Raw genomic sequence first — 16,806 nt, 5'->3', positions numbered from 1 at the left:
ATGCAGGGAGAAAGGGACTCTCCTTCACTGCTGGTGGGAATGCCGACTGGTTCAGCCCTTCTGGAAAACAATATGGACGGTTTTCAAAAAATTAGAAATTGAACTCCCATTTGACCCAGCAATACCACACCTGGGAGTATATCCCGGAGAGGCAAAAAGGTATAGTAGAAATGACATCTGCATTTGTATGTTCATTGCAGCTCTGTTCACAATAGCCAAAATCTGGAAAAAAAACAGAGTGCCTAAAAACAGATAACTGGTTAAAGAAACTTTGGTACATCTACACAGTGGAATACTGTGCAGCTGTTAGAAAAAGATGAAGTCATGAAATTTGCATATAAGTGGATCAACATGGAAAGTATCATGTTGAGTGAAATGAGTCAGAAAGAGAGAGACATAGAAAGATTGCACTCATCTGTGGACTATTGGGAGACTGACACCCAAGAGTAGTAGAGATAAGAACCAGGAGGTCTGCCCCCCCAGCTTTAAATCTGGCCTCACATGCTGGGGGAAAAGGCAGCTGAGATAGAGAAGGGAACACCTAGTAGAGGATGTTGGGAAGACCCACTCGGGTTGAAAGATGTGTGCCGAAAGTAGACTATAGACCGAACATGATGGCCAATCAGTACTTCTATTGCAAACTATAACACCCAACAGGAGAGAGAACAAAAGGGAATGCCCTGCTGCAGAGACAGGGTGGGGTGGGGGTGGTGGGAGGGATACTGGGAACATTGGTGGAGGAGAATGGGCACTGGTGCAGGGATGTAATCCATCACTGTATGATTGAAATGCAAACATGAAAGTTCATAAGTTTGTAACTATCTCACAGTGATTCACTAATAAAAAGTTTTAAAAAAAATTGGGTTCTCAGGCTGGAGAAATAGTACAGTGAGTAAGGAGGTTGCCTTGCGTGCATGCAACTCAGGGTTCCTTCTCTGGCACTGTTATTCCATACACAGCCATGAAAAAGCCCTGAGCATAGCTGGGTGTCGTCCCCCCAAAAACAAACCAAAAATTGGACTATCTAGTACAGATGAAGAGATAGTCTTGTAATAACTCATGTAAGCACCAACAATTTTCACTTTTGTCGGCTACTTGTTGTAATTTTACTGTTGAAATAGGCCCCATGTTTATTTTCTGCTCTGTGCTTAAGCACAGGATGACCCTGGAGAAGATGGATGTGTAAGATAGCTATTCAGACTGAGCTGGACGGTGATTGGGCATGAGTCCTTTGCTGACCAGTCAGTAATATTTATTGAACAGGACTGTCTCTTCCAGTCTTCTTACATTTATGGACCGGCACTTGTCTCTAAATTAGTCTGCCAGATCACAGTTAATCATCACTCCCACGGACCAATGGGTTTTCAGTTTTTGGCAAAAATCAGTGAGATCAGTCCATTGAAAACCACTGGAGTAAGATGTTCTGAAACAAAAGCATACATACAGCAGGTGTTACCCATTAGTCAGTTGATAAATACTGTGCTCAGAGATTTGTAGGCCCCTAAACCTGTATTTTATTTGCTAAATCAGTGTTCACCAAGATAATGGAGCGTGATTATGAAAGAAAATGAGAATTGAATTTCTCTTTTTTGGTGTTAATGCCATAAATGAATCATCTATCTTATGTAAGTTTGAATTTTAATAAACTACTAAAAAATTGCCCTATTTATTTTTTAATGTTAGAAAGAGATATTTAAAATTTTTGTGAAAGAAATGTTTATACATGCTGATTTTGAATAACCTGATAACCTGCAGCCTTTTTCCTTCTATTTTAGATGGAAAACAGCAGAAAAATGGTTTCTTGATGCTTTGGAAAAGATTAAAGCAATTGGGAATGAGGTATTCTGTGATGTCTGTAGATACACAAACACACTCCCAAGTGTGTTTACTATTGAATGAGAATATGATATGGACAAAGTGACTTGCCCAGAAGAAAATGACCTAATATTTGTAACAAGTGTCACATTGCTTTTTTTGGTTTTTTGGCGGGGGCCACGCCTGGTGATGCTCAGGGTCTACTCCTGGCTCTGCGTTGAGGAATCACTCCTGGCAGGCTCGGGGAATATACGAGGATGCTGGGGATCAAACCTGGGTCAGCTGCGTGCAAGCAAGAGCCTTCACTGCTGTCCTGTCACTCTGGCCCCTACACATTTTAGTGTTTTAATTTTTTGGCAATTAAGTATTTTACTGCATGATAGAAAATGAGTACCGATATTTGAGAGAGTAGGTGTAGGGCACTTGTTTCCTAGGAGACTCTAGTTTTGGATGTGTGGAAGTGACCGGAATATATTAGATGGTTCTTTGAAATGGGAAGTATGTGGTGTTTATCATCCTACACGTTATGCTCTTTTCTAGAATTTAAAAGAACTTGGTCTTTGACTCATGGGAAAGTACAGCATGGCAGCAGGAGTAGGATGACGTGTCATTCCTGTTCAGAGATATTGTTGCACAGTGTTTCAAATATTTAATTAGGTTTTTCTGTATGAAAAATTGGCCACATGAATCTGTGCTCAAGAATTTCCAGCTAGTGTGGGATTTGTGTCTACTGGTTTAGGTATCATTGCATGTCACTGTTCCTCTGCTCCTGCTTGGTTTTGTTTGTATTTTTTTGCCTTGTTCTGTTCTGATAAACTCTTTGCAGTTTTGTTCTGTTGCTGCTGGGTACACTTGCCTATCGCCATTATCGTGTTTCCTGACTACTACTCTTGACTGAAACAGACACAGTTTCCTAGGCTCCCTACCAGGTGGCGGTCTCACCTTATAGATACAGTATGATCATTTGGCTTTCTTCTTCTCACATGTGCTTAAAAATTCTGAATTTTCTGTGTGTTCATGCATGTATGCATACAAAACAGGAACTTGTTCAGTTCGGGGAAGTCTGGATAATAGATGTGTTTCTGTGATTACAGGACTAACACTTATTACTACTTTGCCAGTTTTCAAAGATGGATTACCTTAAGACCTTGCCGCTCAGACTGGACCATCCTTACCAGTAACATCTAGAAACTCCTAGAAATGCAGAGTGTCAGATTTCCTGAGTCAAAATCTGCAGTTTTAGCAAGATCCCCAGGTGATGAAGCAGGGATGTAGCAATGCAGTTGAGCACTTCCGAGTTTGACCCCTCAGCACTGCAAAAGGGAAAAAAAGAACATAAAATGAATTTAACTTGATTTTTTTTCATAATCTAAAGGTGCTTTGGGGTCTTAGAGAAATGAAAGTTTCTTATGAAATCTTGCATGGTTTTAAGTACAGAAACAGCACTATTGTCATCATGTCTTAAAAGTTATAATTAAAAAGAGTAAGTACAAGGGCTGGAGAGATGGTACAGTGATTAAGGAAAGACTTGCCTGGCATGCAGCCAACACGGGTTTAGTCCCCAGCACCACATATGATCCCCTGAGCCCTGCCAGAAATGAGCCCTGAGCACCCAAAAACTGGGGCGGGCTGGGGTAGGGGGGTGGATAAAAAGGGAAAATACACTTTGCCTTTGGTGTGAACTCCAAGAATGTTGGGACAACTGTGGGAAAATAGTTTCAGCCTAAAGGAGCGGAAGTGCTGAGCACAGGCTGTCAGTCCTCGCCACTGTGCAGTTTTCTGGACACTGTTGCAAGCAGCTCTCAGGAGCCGACCCAGGAGTAGCCCCCAAGCACTGCCTGGTGTGGCCCAGAGTCAAATAGAACACGAGAGTCATAAAGAATTTGTCTCTCCTCCCATGGGTCATTCATCCCGAAGCCACGCTCTGTAGAATTGTAGTGAGACATGGAGCTGTTTCTTCTGGCTCAGACCTACTGGGTGACAGCTGTGACCTAAGCCCAGTGGTGGCCATTGACAGGCAGCAGAGAAGGACTGTCTGGGGGAGCCGAGGGACGAACACTGAGGCAGCCAGGTGAAGAAGGTGCTTTCTTCTGCATACAGTATCAGTTCCGTGGCCGTGGAGAGTGATCAGACATTGACCAGGCAGAAGTGAGCCAAGAGGATTTCAGATGTGGAGAATGGTGTGCTCCAGGCTGGAGTGATTTTTGTCTGACTTAGATTGTGAATTCACAGAAAATGTCAGGAAGTGGAGCTGAAGGTTCATTGTGGGTCACTGAGAGGTCAGAAGGTAGTGTCAGGGTCCGTACTTTACCCTGTACATCATGGTAGGTGGGACAGAGCCTTGGGTCAAGGAGAGAAAAACAACATGGTTCAAGTTGTGAAATGACAATTGGATTTTAGGGAATCTGAAGGGGTCGGGGTGCCAGTTACCAGTGTTACGGGGACTCAGGGGTGTGAGGTTAGGTATGGTGAGAGTTTTGCATTGAGCACTTTGAATTAGAAGTGCTTTTAAGATTTCGAAGTACAGACAAAAGTACTTGACAGAAAATAGAAAATATGAACTTTCGCAAGATAAGCTCTCTGGCTACATGTGCTAATAGGATAATAGAGGCCTTTAGAAGTCACCAAGGGTGGGTGAGCCCAGCTCACAGATCTGTGAGCAAAGCTTACAGGAGGAGGCATGTCAGCTGAAGAGACACATGCCAATCATGGGTTTGGTGTTTTGTTTCAGGTCACGGTTGATAAGTGGGAGCCTTTGTTGAACAACTTGGGGCATGTCTGCAGAAAGCTGAAGTAAGTGAAGTAGAGCATTTTCACACGTACTAAGTTTACTCAGTTGGTGTACCTGCTTCCATTTTTCATTTTATGAGACATTCCACTGTCTTTCACTTGGTAGCTCATATATATCAACCTTAGTTGTTATTGTTTATTTCTGCGGGTGTAATCTTAGGCTAAGAATATATTGACTGAGACATAACTTACTATTTTAAATGAAAAAAATTGTACTCAAGGTTAATTTTTTAATTGTTAAAAATTTAGAAGCATTAGGAACAGTAGAATTTAATATCTGTATCCTAATATGCCAGTTTTATTTTATGATAAAAATGAATAGGGTCAAAAAAATAAGTAGGGTCTATGACTAACTTTGGGAAGCACTGGTTACTCAGCATTTAACAGGTTTTTCTTTATTGAATCTTGATTTTGAAATATAAGAGCTGAGGCATGTTTCTGACTTTATTGAGCACAAAACCGTACTTTACAGAAGAATTTTCAGGGTAGGCAAGTATGTAGTTCAGTATTACACAATTCACTCTGTGTGAGTGAAACCTGGGTTTAATACCTGGCACCAAGGGGGGAATGTTGGCAAGGCGAGTGTGCGCCAGAGAACTTTGGGAAATTCTGTCACCTTTTTGGGACTTAAACTGTGTTTTGTTTGTTTGTTTTTTCACTACCCCACTTTGTGTTGCTTAGTGACAGAGGCCTTGCTGTATGGCAGTCAGGAGTCAGGATCTAGTTCCAGTCTCCTGCCAGATGAGAGAAAATACAGCTAGAACCTGCACAAAAAGTGCCCTCAGCTGATGGGAGAGTGAGGTGATATAACATTGTAGGGAGATGCTGAAAACATCCAGAAGTGAACTTGGAGGACCCCAGAGAGTCTAGACTAATTGATAGGGAAAGTCCTATCAATTTTTTAAATTCCTTGTATATTTAAAGTCCTTGTATATTTTGAACTTTCTTTGCAGGAAAATGTTTTTTTTTTTACATGAATGAGTAGACTTGGGGATTTCCTGTTTTCCTCCTACCCACTAATGATTGTCTTCCTTCTCTCCCCCTCTGCCTCTCTCTGTTCCCTTCTCTTATAGAAAGTATGCCGAGGCACTGGATTATCACCGTCAGGCACTGGTGCTGATTCCTCAGAACGCGTCTACCTATTCTGCCATTGGCTATATCCATAGTCTAATGGGCAACTTTGAAAATGCTGTGGACTATTTCCACACAGTAGGTCTTTTGTTGGTACCTCCCTAATTCTAAATCTGGTTAACTTTACACTTCTAAGAAAAAATCTTTTTTAGGCAATGTATTGCTACTTTGAAATGCTTTTTTTTTTTTTCCTTTTTTGGGTCACACCTATCGATTCACAGGGATTACTTCCTGCACTCAGGAATTATCCCTGGCGGTGCTCATGGGACCTGGGAATCGAACCCGGGTCGGCCGCGTGCAAGGCATACACCCTACCTGCTTTGCCATTGCTCCAGCCCCTGAAATGCTTTTAAAGTGCTTTAAAGTCCTTGTATATTTTGAACTTTCTTTGCAGAGGAAAGCACATCCATGTTGTTTAAAGCTTACTATATTAGGGGCTGGAGCGATAGCACAGCAGGTAGGGCGTTTGCCTTGCACGCAGCCGATCCGAGTTCAATTCCCAGCATCCCATATGGTCCTCCGAGCACCACTAAGAGTAATTCCTGAGTGCATGAGCCAGGAGTGACCCCTGTGCATCTCTGGGTGTGACCCAAAAAGCAAAAAAAAAAACAAAACTTTCTATATTAAAAAAGAGTTCTGAGACTTATCCTAAGTGTACAGAGAGAGAAATGTTTCTTAGTCCCATGAAATGGGCATTTCCTGCATTCAGAAATGCAGGCGTGTCTTGGACGGAGGTTCCAGCTGAGACTGCAGTCTACCAGTATTGCAGTGTGACAAGGCCCATAGAAATCTGTTTGTACTGAACTGCAGTCTGTTGCATATACAGCATCTCTTTTTTTTAATGACACATTTCAGCAGCATGTCCAATTGTGAAAATGAAGGATTACACAGACCTCTCTTTGTTTTTTTTAAAAAGTGAAATAAGTACAAAAAAGGAACTTTACCTGTACCTCTTCAACAGTAAGTGCCCTTTTGGAACTCTAGTTTCTGCGTTTATGACTTTATGGGTTATTGCTGTGGATTGTTTTAGAAGGTGAACAAAAACATCTGTGTCCATCCATGGGGAATGATATTTTCGTAATCCATATGCCATATTTTATAACATCTAAGATACCATTAGCAATCAAGAAAAAAAATCTGGCACTTAAATTTGAACATGATTCTTTCTAATCACTTGTTTTTAAGAAGTTAGAAAAAATGCTGACTGGTTTTTATTTAGGTTCCCCTAGCACCTACATTTAAATGAGAATAGAAGAGAGTAGATGAAATAGTCCTGTCTTTGCATTTAGTTTAGTTCTTGTAAATCACTTGCGCTGGCTGTTTGATGTCCCTGTTTGCCCAGTGTCAGAAGGCGTCCTGCTCCTCACCCAGCTTCCCCCCTTCCGGAGACAGTAGCTTTGTGAGGCTTATGCTTCCAAAAAGTGTCAATAGAAGCTTTTTAGACAGCCCCACAATTCTAGTATCTTTGAGTGTTTCTTGCAGGGTTTGGGTCTAGTCTGTGGGTACCACCAACACAGCCACCAAGTCCACAGCACACAGTAGACACGTCCTTCACAGCTATGCCACTGACACAGTGAGATGACAGCACTTTCAGGATGTTCATGACAGGCCATAGAGCTAGTGGGGAAGGCAACACATGTGATTTCCTGAGCCCCACTAGGAGACCCCTGAGCACAGCCAGGTTGTGGCCCCCAACAAACCAAAAAGACACTGCATGGGGCTGGAGCTATAGTATAGCCTATAGCGAGTAGGGCACTTGCCTTGCGTGTGGCTGACCTGAGTTTGATTCCCAGTACTCCATATGGTCCCCTAAGCCCACCAGGAGTAATCCTTGAGTGTGGAGCCAGGAGTAAGGCATTGCTGGATATGGGCACTGCCGGATGTGGCTTCCAAACAAAAACAAGACATTTCTTCTTAAGAAATGCTGTTATGGAGGTTGTCACCATGGCTTGGAGGCTGTTCTCTCATTCTGGGCAACTCAGAGAAGGGAACACCAAGTAAAATGTGGTTGTTGGTCATGTGGGGGAAAGATGATGCGGGCCGAATATAGACTAGAGACAACACAATGGCCACTCAACACCTTTATTGCAAACCACAACACCTAATCAGAGAGAGAGAACAAAAGGGAATACCCTGCCATAGTGGCAGTGTGGGGTGGGGGGAGACGGGACTGGGGAGGGGGGGAGGGATATTGGGTTTACTGGTGGTGGAGAATGGGCACTGGTGAAAGGATGGGTTATCAAACTTTGTAAGGGAGAAACATGAGCACGAAAATGTATAAATCTGTAAACCCTCACGTTGACTCACTAATTAAAAATAAACTATTAATTAAAAAAAAGTGATCTTTATGTAATACTAATGAAAAATTACAAAATTTCAAATATTGAAATCAATTGTTACTTTTCTGTATCTTTTGAAAAGTGAAATAATTCTAATTAAAAACCAGGTTGACAGGGAAAAAAAATTAAAAAAAAAAAGAAGAAATGCTGTTATTGGGACTGGAGCGATAGTATAGTGGGTAGGGCATTTGCCTTGCACGTGGCCGGACCAGGTTTGATTCCCAGCATCCCATATGGTCCTCTGAACACCGCCAGGAGTAATTCCTGAGTGCAAAGCCAGGAGTAACCCCTGTGCATTGCCAGGCGTGACCCCCCCCCCCAAAAAAATAAATAAATAAATGTTGTTATTTTTTTAAAATGTTAGTCATAGAATCAGTAAAGTAGTGGTATTTAGTAAAAGATAAAAAACATGGCTAGAGGGGCTGGAGCAATAGCACAGTGGGTAGGGCGTTTGCCTTGCATGTGGCCAACTTGGGTTCCATTCCCAACATCCCATATAGTCCCCTGAGCACCGCCAGGGGTGATTCCTGAGTGCAGAGCCAGGAGTAACCCCTGTGGATCACTGGGTGTGACCCAAAAAGCAAAAAGCAAAAAAAAAACCATGGCTAGAGAAATGGCTTAAGGGATTGGAGCACATCCTTTGTATGCAAGAGCCCAGGGTTGCTGGCCACTGGCCCTTGATGAAGAGTATCCCCTAAATTGGGGATACCATGAGGACTAAGGAAAGAAGGGCCGGAGAGATGAACAGAGGGTCGGACATTTTCCTGGCATGCAGCCAACCCAGGTTCAATCTGCAGCATGTTGTATGGTCCCCTGAGCACACCAAAAGTGATCCCTGAGCGCAGAGCCAGGAGTAAGACCTGAGCACTGCCAGGAATGCCCAAAGACAAGAAAAAGAAGAGAGAAGAGACAAAGAGCATGGGTTCAGCTCACAGACTGGGAGCCCAGACTGTCCTCCACGTACAGTATTTATTGCTTAGAACCAGTACTCCTCAGAAGGAATAATATTCTTTGGTCAAATGCCTGACTCTTAATCTATTCATTCTATACTTTTACACAACTGAGAGCCTTACAATATTGGGATAAACATCTTTGTGATGAACTTTCTCAGGGGGAGATTCTTTCGGGAGAGGGAACAGATAGAGCATTTGCAGGACCCCACCGGGGCAGCATTCTGTCTCTGAGAGCTACCGTTCTGTGTTTCAAAGGGCCCATCTAGCACCCCTCTGGTCTGTTTCCTTTATCTAGTCCCCAGCACAGGCTTTGATCTCTGGAACCTCATGGCCCCTGAATATCAGTGGGAGGGACTCCTGCCACTGCTTGGTATGGCACCAAAACAAAGATGCAAAATAAGAAAAGGCAGTATTTCAAAGTTAAATTTGTGATTGATTCATTACTGATTTTCGAGACTTGGCTAATTTTCAGTTAAGGTAAAGTTCTGTTAAGTACATATTTCTGTTTGTGTTGCTTTCAAATATGCGTGTTTGAATATTATATAATTCACCACTGTTTTTTTTTTTTTAATGCAGAAACTTAGAGGACTCTATATGAAGATAGAGTTTAAGAATTTTTGGTAGGAGGGAGATTTTATTTTTTGGTATGTGTAGTACTGGGGATGAAAATTAGGGCCTCATTGTGTGCAGTACCTGCACTTTGCCACTTCGTCCAAAATAGAAGCGTGTCGCAGTCTTCCATGGAATATTCTGAACTAAACTTTGTGAGAATCTCCTTAAACAGAAAAAAAGGAAATACATATTCATGTAATAACCATGCTGAATCTTTTCTGGCAGGCACTTGGTCTTAGGAGAGATGACACATTTTCTGTTACAATGCTTGGTCATTGCATTGAAATGTACATTGGTGATTCTGAAGCTTACATTGGTAAGATATAATTACTTTCATAGTTAGCATATCTGTATTTTGATTATTCTTTATTTAGGTTTGTTTTGTTTTTTTCTTTTCTTTGGTTTTGAGTCAAATCTGACTATGCTCAGGACTTATCTATAGGCTTTGAATTTAGAGGTCACACCTAATGATGCAGTGGGGACAGTAGGTGGTACCAGGGACTGAGCCCTGGTGGGCCGGATGCCAGATAAACTCCTTACTGTTGTATTATCTCTCTGGTCCCTCCCGTGGGGTTTCACAAAGCCTTATGTAACTTTCTGAGTTCATCTCTAATATTCCTATTTTATTTTTTTGTTTTTGGGCCACACCTGTGCTGCTTGGCACCTGGGCACCATATGGAATGCTGGGGATCAACCCAGGTTGGCTGCGTGCAAAGCAAGCTTCTTACCGGCTGTATTATCTCTCCGGCCCCTATTTAAACCTATTTAATATAACAGAACTTTATCTGTTTTGTGGGAAGAATGCTGTGGGATTAACTTTTAATTAGTTTAAAGTTGAGTACTTGCAATTGGGGGGAGGACATTAATATAGGAAAGTGGACACTGGTGAATAAATCCTTGTTAAAACAGGGAATTCCTGAAAGCCAATCATCAATAACTTTGTAACTTCATGGTGAGTAAATTTTTAAGAAAAAAAATATTGAGCACTTGATAGTGCAAAATGTTACTGGAGAGTATGTCTAAAACACCGTGTACAAGAATCTAGTTGCATTGTGGAAAGAAAGTCCAGGGGCCATTTTTTAATAAACAGAAGAAAGTGTTCTTACTATTTATTTTTAAATTATGTCATTGTGGGGGGTAGTTCTTGCAATTGGTGCTCAGAAGGCCCAGGGGATCCTTCCCTCAGTTCTCCACTGGATTGGCAATTCAAGGCTGGGACAGGCTCTGTGGTACCAGGGATTCCTAGACTATCTTAAACTTAGCGTTTTTAAGTGCAGGCTTAGCATTTACATTTCCACATTTCAGCTTGCTTTTGTAGTACAATGATATATAACACTTTCACTGTTTTAATGCTAAGTCATGGCATAACTTTGGATTTATTTACTGTACTTGGGCACTTGAATTACTACAGACTTTGTAAGGTAAAGAGGGTTTGGTTAAGATTAAATCTTGAGGTTTGGATATTGGAATAGGTATGAATTCTTGAATAGGATGGGTTTAAAACCCTAAGAAAAGGGGCTAGGAGATAGTACAGTGGTTAGGATGCACACCAGGTCTATCTCCAATGTGACTTGAATTTCCAATCTTTCCCAACATGGGCAAAATAAGGGGCTGGAGAGATAATACAGCAAGTAGGGCACTTGCCTTGCATGAGGCCAACCCTGGGTTCGATCCCCAGCAACACCTATGGTGCCTGAGCACCTCTAGGAGTAATTTCTGAGCGCAGAGCCAGAAAAAGTCAAAGTAATAAGAACTTTTTACTTATTTTTTACTTTTATTTTTACTTTACAAAAGAGGATATCCAGACATTTAAAAGCAAATGAAGGTACTTGGTGTCACTCCTTGTGAGGGAAATAAAAACCATTGTGAGGTAGCACCTCATACCAGCCATATTGGCTAAAAGTTTTAAATGCTGGTCATACATATCTCTTGTGGATGATAAAATGGAGTAGCTGATGGGGGCTGGAGTGATAGCACAGCGGGTAGGGCGTTTGCCTTGCACGCGGCCGACCCGGGCTTGAATCCCAGCATCCCATATGGTCCCCCGAGCACCGCCAGGAGTAATTCCTGAGTGCATGAGCCAGGAGTGACCCCTGTGCATCGCTGGGTGTGACCCAAAAAAGCAAAAAAAAAAAAAAAAAAAAAAAAAATGGAGTAGCTGAGACTTGTGTGTGTCATTGGTTGTTGATGGTGTTTTGTAAAGGAAAAAACTCTTTAAATGACATTAACATTTACTAGGTTAAATAGACTGGATAAATCAATTTTCTGTGGTTGCTTGACACGAGTCCAGCCAACAAAGACATCTTAATTTTGCATGTAACAGAAATGTATTCCACACATCTGTAGTACAGTTGGAAACTTGTTTGCTCAAATATGTGGCTCCTATTAGCAGGTGTTTGGTTAGGCTCTTGGTCAAAGGTGGCCTTGCAAGGACCATGCACAGGCATGAACTTCAGCTACACTGCCAGGCCGCCCCAGCTTTCTTTATAGCATGGTGGTCTCAGGGTGTTACAGGTCAAGAACCATAGCTTGAAGATCTTCAGAATGCTGGAGGTTACACAGAGTCAACATGGAACGGGCTTTTGTGGGCATGCATGCTGGGAGGTATGATTCACCTTTCAAGAGTGATTCCTTGGAGCAGAATCAGGAATAAGCTTTGAACTGCATGTGGCCTATGAACAAAGCAAAAAAGAAGAAGAAAAGAAAAGATGAAGAAGAGCAAGGACAGAGATTAAGGCATTTTCCTTGCATGTGTCCAACCTGGGTCAATCGCCAGCACTGCATATGGATCCCCCAAGCACCTCCAGAGGTCACAACCCTGCTCATGGCCAGGTGTAGACTAACACTCTCCTCCACCCCTGTATACAGATTTACAGCATTTTCATTGGGAAAGTCATCAGTGATTATTTTTGGATTGAATTAGGGAGGCACAAATTTGCTAGGGAGGGACACAAAGTTTCTTAGGAATTGGAAATGTTTGGTTCTGGTGGTAGTATGCGTATATGTACCAGGTCTCAAAAAACAAATATAGCTTTGTAATGTTGGTGGGGGAAAAAAAATGCTAGCTGACACTGAATGAAACATCCAGTGTTTGAGAACTGCTGCTACTATATTAGGCTTAAACTCAACAGTTTGCAAAAAACTATTGACAAGGTTAGGTGAGAACTTGATCTGAGCAAGGAACATGCAGTGGCTCCTGAGCAATGTCATGTATAGCCTCCAAGACAACAAAACCAAAATAAAAAAACAGAGGCTTGAACTGTAGTATTCTGAGGTCAGTGAGTTAGAATCTCTAATCTCAGCTCTGTTAATCAATCCTGTGACTTTGGGTCTGAGATCTAAGCCTTTTGTTGTTGTTGTTATTGTTCATGGAGGTGGTGTGAGACTCAAATGAAAAATTCCCATAAAGTTAAGTACAGATTGAAGATAAGAGACATATTTGATCTTTACAAAGGTAATAGTCTTACAGATTAGATTGCCAAGTATTATTGTTAGATGCGATTGTAATATTCAGAAGGCTTACCTGTCAAAATACCTATTATTGAATGCTGTTGTTTGAACTGTATAAAATTCTTTTTGTTGGGTGCTGGAACTATAGTACAGCGGGTAAGTTGCTTGCCTTGCATGTGGTCTACTCAGCTTTGATCCCTGGTACCCCATATGGTCCCTCAAGACCACCAGGAGTGATCCCTGAGCAGAGCCAGGAGTAAGCCCTGAGAGCACCGCTGATTATGGCCCAAAACCAAGAACAAAAATCTTAAGTCTTTTTGTAATATCAGAGATGTTGAGCTTCCTACATCTTTTAAAAGTCTCTTTCCTGTTAACTAAGATTTTTTTTTTTTTGATGTGTTCAATGTATTTCATTGGTTTTCTGCACGTGTAAGACTTGTGATTATAGTCAGCGTATTTTATTCACAAGTTCTTCAGGGTTCACATCCAGATGCACCAGTCATAGTTACATCTAGAATGGTACCCTGTGCACATTTTGTCTTTATTTCCTAAGCAGTAAAGCGTAACAACTATTTAAATAGCATTCAGCTTTTTTTAAAAAAAAAAAAAAAAACTTTAGCAGCTTGCCATTTACAATAATACTGGCAGGGTTTTATGTGTAAGACATTCAAACACCACACCAGAGTTCCAGCTTCCCTCCACCACTGTCCTTCCCCTGCCCTGCCCCCTACAGTTATGTGCTTCCTACTAAAGCTGTTAGATATATACGCAATTTAGAGATAATTTAAAATATATGGGAGGACATGTTTACATTACTTGTAAATGCCCTGCTATTTTATGTAAGAAATAAGCATGCATGATTTGTGATTCTGGAACCAGTTCTCCACAGATATCAAGGGATTGCCTATATATCAGGTCCAACAGCAAACTAGGCAGTGCTGGTCTGTAACAGATGTGGACAAGTCTGCCCACAGGCTCCCTAGTACTTGTAAGATTTTGGGAATGGGCTGGTTCAAAGCAGTCCTGCAATAGCATGTTCTGAGCTTCCCTACAACTTCTCCTGAGAGGCAACACTTAGAAAGGAGTAGCTTTCCCTCTAGGGGGTGTTGTAGAGGTGGGACAGTGGTGGAGGAAGCTGGCACTCTGCTGTGCTGTTTGAATGTCTTATGCATAAAATCCTGCCATTATCTATTGTAGATAGCATGTTGCCTAAAGTTAAAAAGAAAAAAGGTAACTAACAATCCTGACTTCTCTTCTGTCCTTTAAGAGCCATTTAATGATTTACAGCAGTGTTGTAAGGGTGGAAATGAGATGGCAGCTAAATGATGGAATTTCTTGTTCTTACTATGGTGTTTCTTTTTAGGAGCAGACATTAAAGACAAATTAAAATGTTATGACTTTGATGTACATACAATGAAGACACTAAAAAACATTATTTCACCTCCGTGGGATTTCAGGGAATTTGAAGTAGAAAAACAGACTGCAGAAGAAACGGGGCTTGCACCACTGGACACCTCAAGGAAAACTCCAGATCCCAGACCTTCCTTAGAAGAAACCTTCGAAATCGAAATGAATGAAAGTGACATGATGCTAGAGACCTCCCTGTCAGACCACAGTCCATGATTCCAGATGGGTTCTGGTTCCCTTTGCTCTAGGGTAGGCCAGCGTTTCCTGAGACCCTCGTCTTGCCTCAGAACTGCCTAATTCTTACCATGAACCCAGACCACACGTCGACACTTAGGAATGAGGACCTGCCTTAAGAGACTGCGCCACACACCTTTCCAAGGGGTATTTTCTCAGATTACAGAATAGTTCTCTATAGTGGAATAAAGAAGGTAAACCATCTGTTGTGTTTTTTCTTTTTCAGTAAACTCAGGGTTAATTTTTAAAAAGCTGCTGTGTATCCATCCATCACCCAGTGTCTCCCATTGTCACCATCTTTCATTACCATCAAACCTTTTGTCATAGCCGAGTAGCCCATGTTGGCTTAATATTAAGAACCAGACCTCAGATTTTATCTGAATTTCACCGTTTTCCCGGTACTGTGCTCTTTCTTCCCCACAGACCATCCAGAGGCCACAGGACTTGGTGGTGGTTTCTTGGCTTCTCTTAACTCTTACATGACCTACTGATTGGATATTTTGTCTACTCCCTCAACTGAAGTAAGAGTGCATCAGTAAAATTCTTTTATAAATGGGAGGTGTGATTCCTAGAATCCTATTATTCCCAACCTAAAAAAAAAATCAACTAAAGTTCTGAATTACTGAGGTAGGTGTTAATTTAATGTGGAAATACTGAGATACTAGAGGGAAGATCTACAAATAGTTTGAGAGGTTTTTAAAAAATGCTCAAAAACGGAGCCGCAGAGACAGTATAGTGGTTAAGGTGTTTACCTTAAATCTCTGGCACCCTATATGGTACCCTGAGCTCTGCCAGGAGTGATCCCTGAGTGCAGAGGTCAGGAGTAAGTCCTGAACACTGCTGGGTGTGGCCCCAAAACAAAGACATACATCAGAATACATGCTCTGTATTTAAATACTGCAGACAATTCCTTTCAAGTAGTGAACCCTGATTCCCTTCTGCTCTCGTGTGTCTTAAAAGATTTTTCCTCGTAGCCAGATTTTCTTCATCATTGATAAGACCATCAGAACTTTTGATCAGCACAGTTGATTAGATTTAGGGTCATTCATAGTTTAAAAGACTAAGCCCAGGGCATCATGTGCAGCTCCTCTTTTGTTGAGATACATATATCCCTTTTTCGGGGCGGGTAGGGTGGAGAGGGAATGTTGGATTTTTTTTTTTTTTTTTTGCTTTTTTGTGTGTGTGTGTGAGAAGTTCTTGATTCATTCATAACTGGACATTTGGATTGTTTCCATATTTTAGCTATTTTTGTTATGTTTTTGGGCCACACTGGTAGTGCTCAAGCCTTACTCTTGGCTCTGTACACAGGTATCACTCCCAGTGGTGCTCAGAGACCACATGGGATATTGTGGATTGAACTCAGGTCAGCCGTGTTCAAGGCAACTGCCCTTCCCCCTCTACTATCTCTCCAGCCCCAGCTATTGTATTAAGTAGTAATGAACATAGGTGTTCAGACATCCTTTTGTATTAATGTTTTTATGTTTTTGGGGTGGGCTGGAGCGATAGCACAGCGGTTGGGTGTTCACCTTTCACGCAGCCGACCCGAGTTCGATTCCTCCGCCCCTCTCGGGAGAGCCTGGCAAGCTACTGAGAGTATGGATCCCACACGGCAGAGCCTGGCAAGCTACCCATGTGTATTGGATATGCCAAAAACAGTAACAATAAGTTTCTCAATGAGAGACGTTATTGGTGCCCGCTCGAAGAAATCGATGAACAATGGGATGACAGTGATAGTGATGTTTTTGGGGTAGATACCAATCGCCATATCATACGAGAATTCTATTCCTATTTCTGGAGTGTTCTTCTTAGAGAAATTAAAGCAAATTAAAATTAAATTGAAAAGAAATTAAAGAAATTCTTAAATTTCTATAGTGTTTTCCATAGCGGAATGACATTTCCACCAACAGTAGATGAGGATTTCTTTCTCACTACAAACCTGACATACTATTTCCATTGTTTTTGATATGTGCCATTCTCACAGGCATCGTATCTCATTTTTTGTTTGCATTTCTCTAATTATGAGTGATGATGAGCACTTGTTCATGTGCCTGTTGGCCATCTGTATGTCTTCTTCA

General features: G+C 41.7%; 1 protein-coding gene across 2 annotated transcripts in view; it reads left to right on the top strand.

The window, feature by feature from the left end:
* The window catches only part of CDC16 (cell division cycle 16), a 38,214-nt gene extending 23,279 nt beyond the window's left edge, over positions 1-14,935 (top strand). Inside the window, exons 14-18 of one of the 2 annotated variants that reach the window (XM_055147636.1) lie at positions 1,776-1,839; positions 4,547-4,608; positions 5,679-5,814; positions 9,866-9,956; positions 14,454-14,935. In XM_055147636.1, coding sequence (XP_055003611.1) covers positions 1,776-1,839; positions 4,547-4,608; positions 5,679-5,814; positions 9,866-9,956; positions 14,454-14,713 — 613 coding nt within the window. In that variant the 3' untranslated portion in view covers positions 14,714-14,935. The remainder of the gene's footprint in view (positions 1-1,775; positions 1,840-4,546; positions 4,609-5,678; positions 5,815-9,865; positions 9,957-14,453) is intronic. The other variant, XM_055147643.1, reaches the window with a different exon arrangement.
* The last annotated feature ends 1,871 nt before the right edge of the window (positions 14,936-16,806 follow it).

The sequence above is a fragment of the Sorex araneus genome, chromosome 1 (genome assembly GCF_027595985.1).
Source record: "Sorex araneus isolate mSorAra2 chromosome 1, mSorAra2.pri, whole genome shotgun sequence".
NCBI classification, from domain to species: domain Eukaryota; kingdom Metazoa; phylum Chordata; class Mammalia; order Eulipotyphla; family Soricidae; genus Sorex; species Sorex araneus.
Note: the sequence above shows the minus strand (reverse complement) of the source record. Positions and strands in the feature narration are given on the sequence as shown.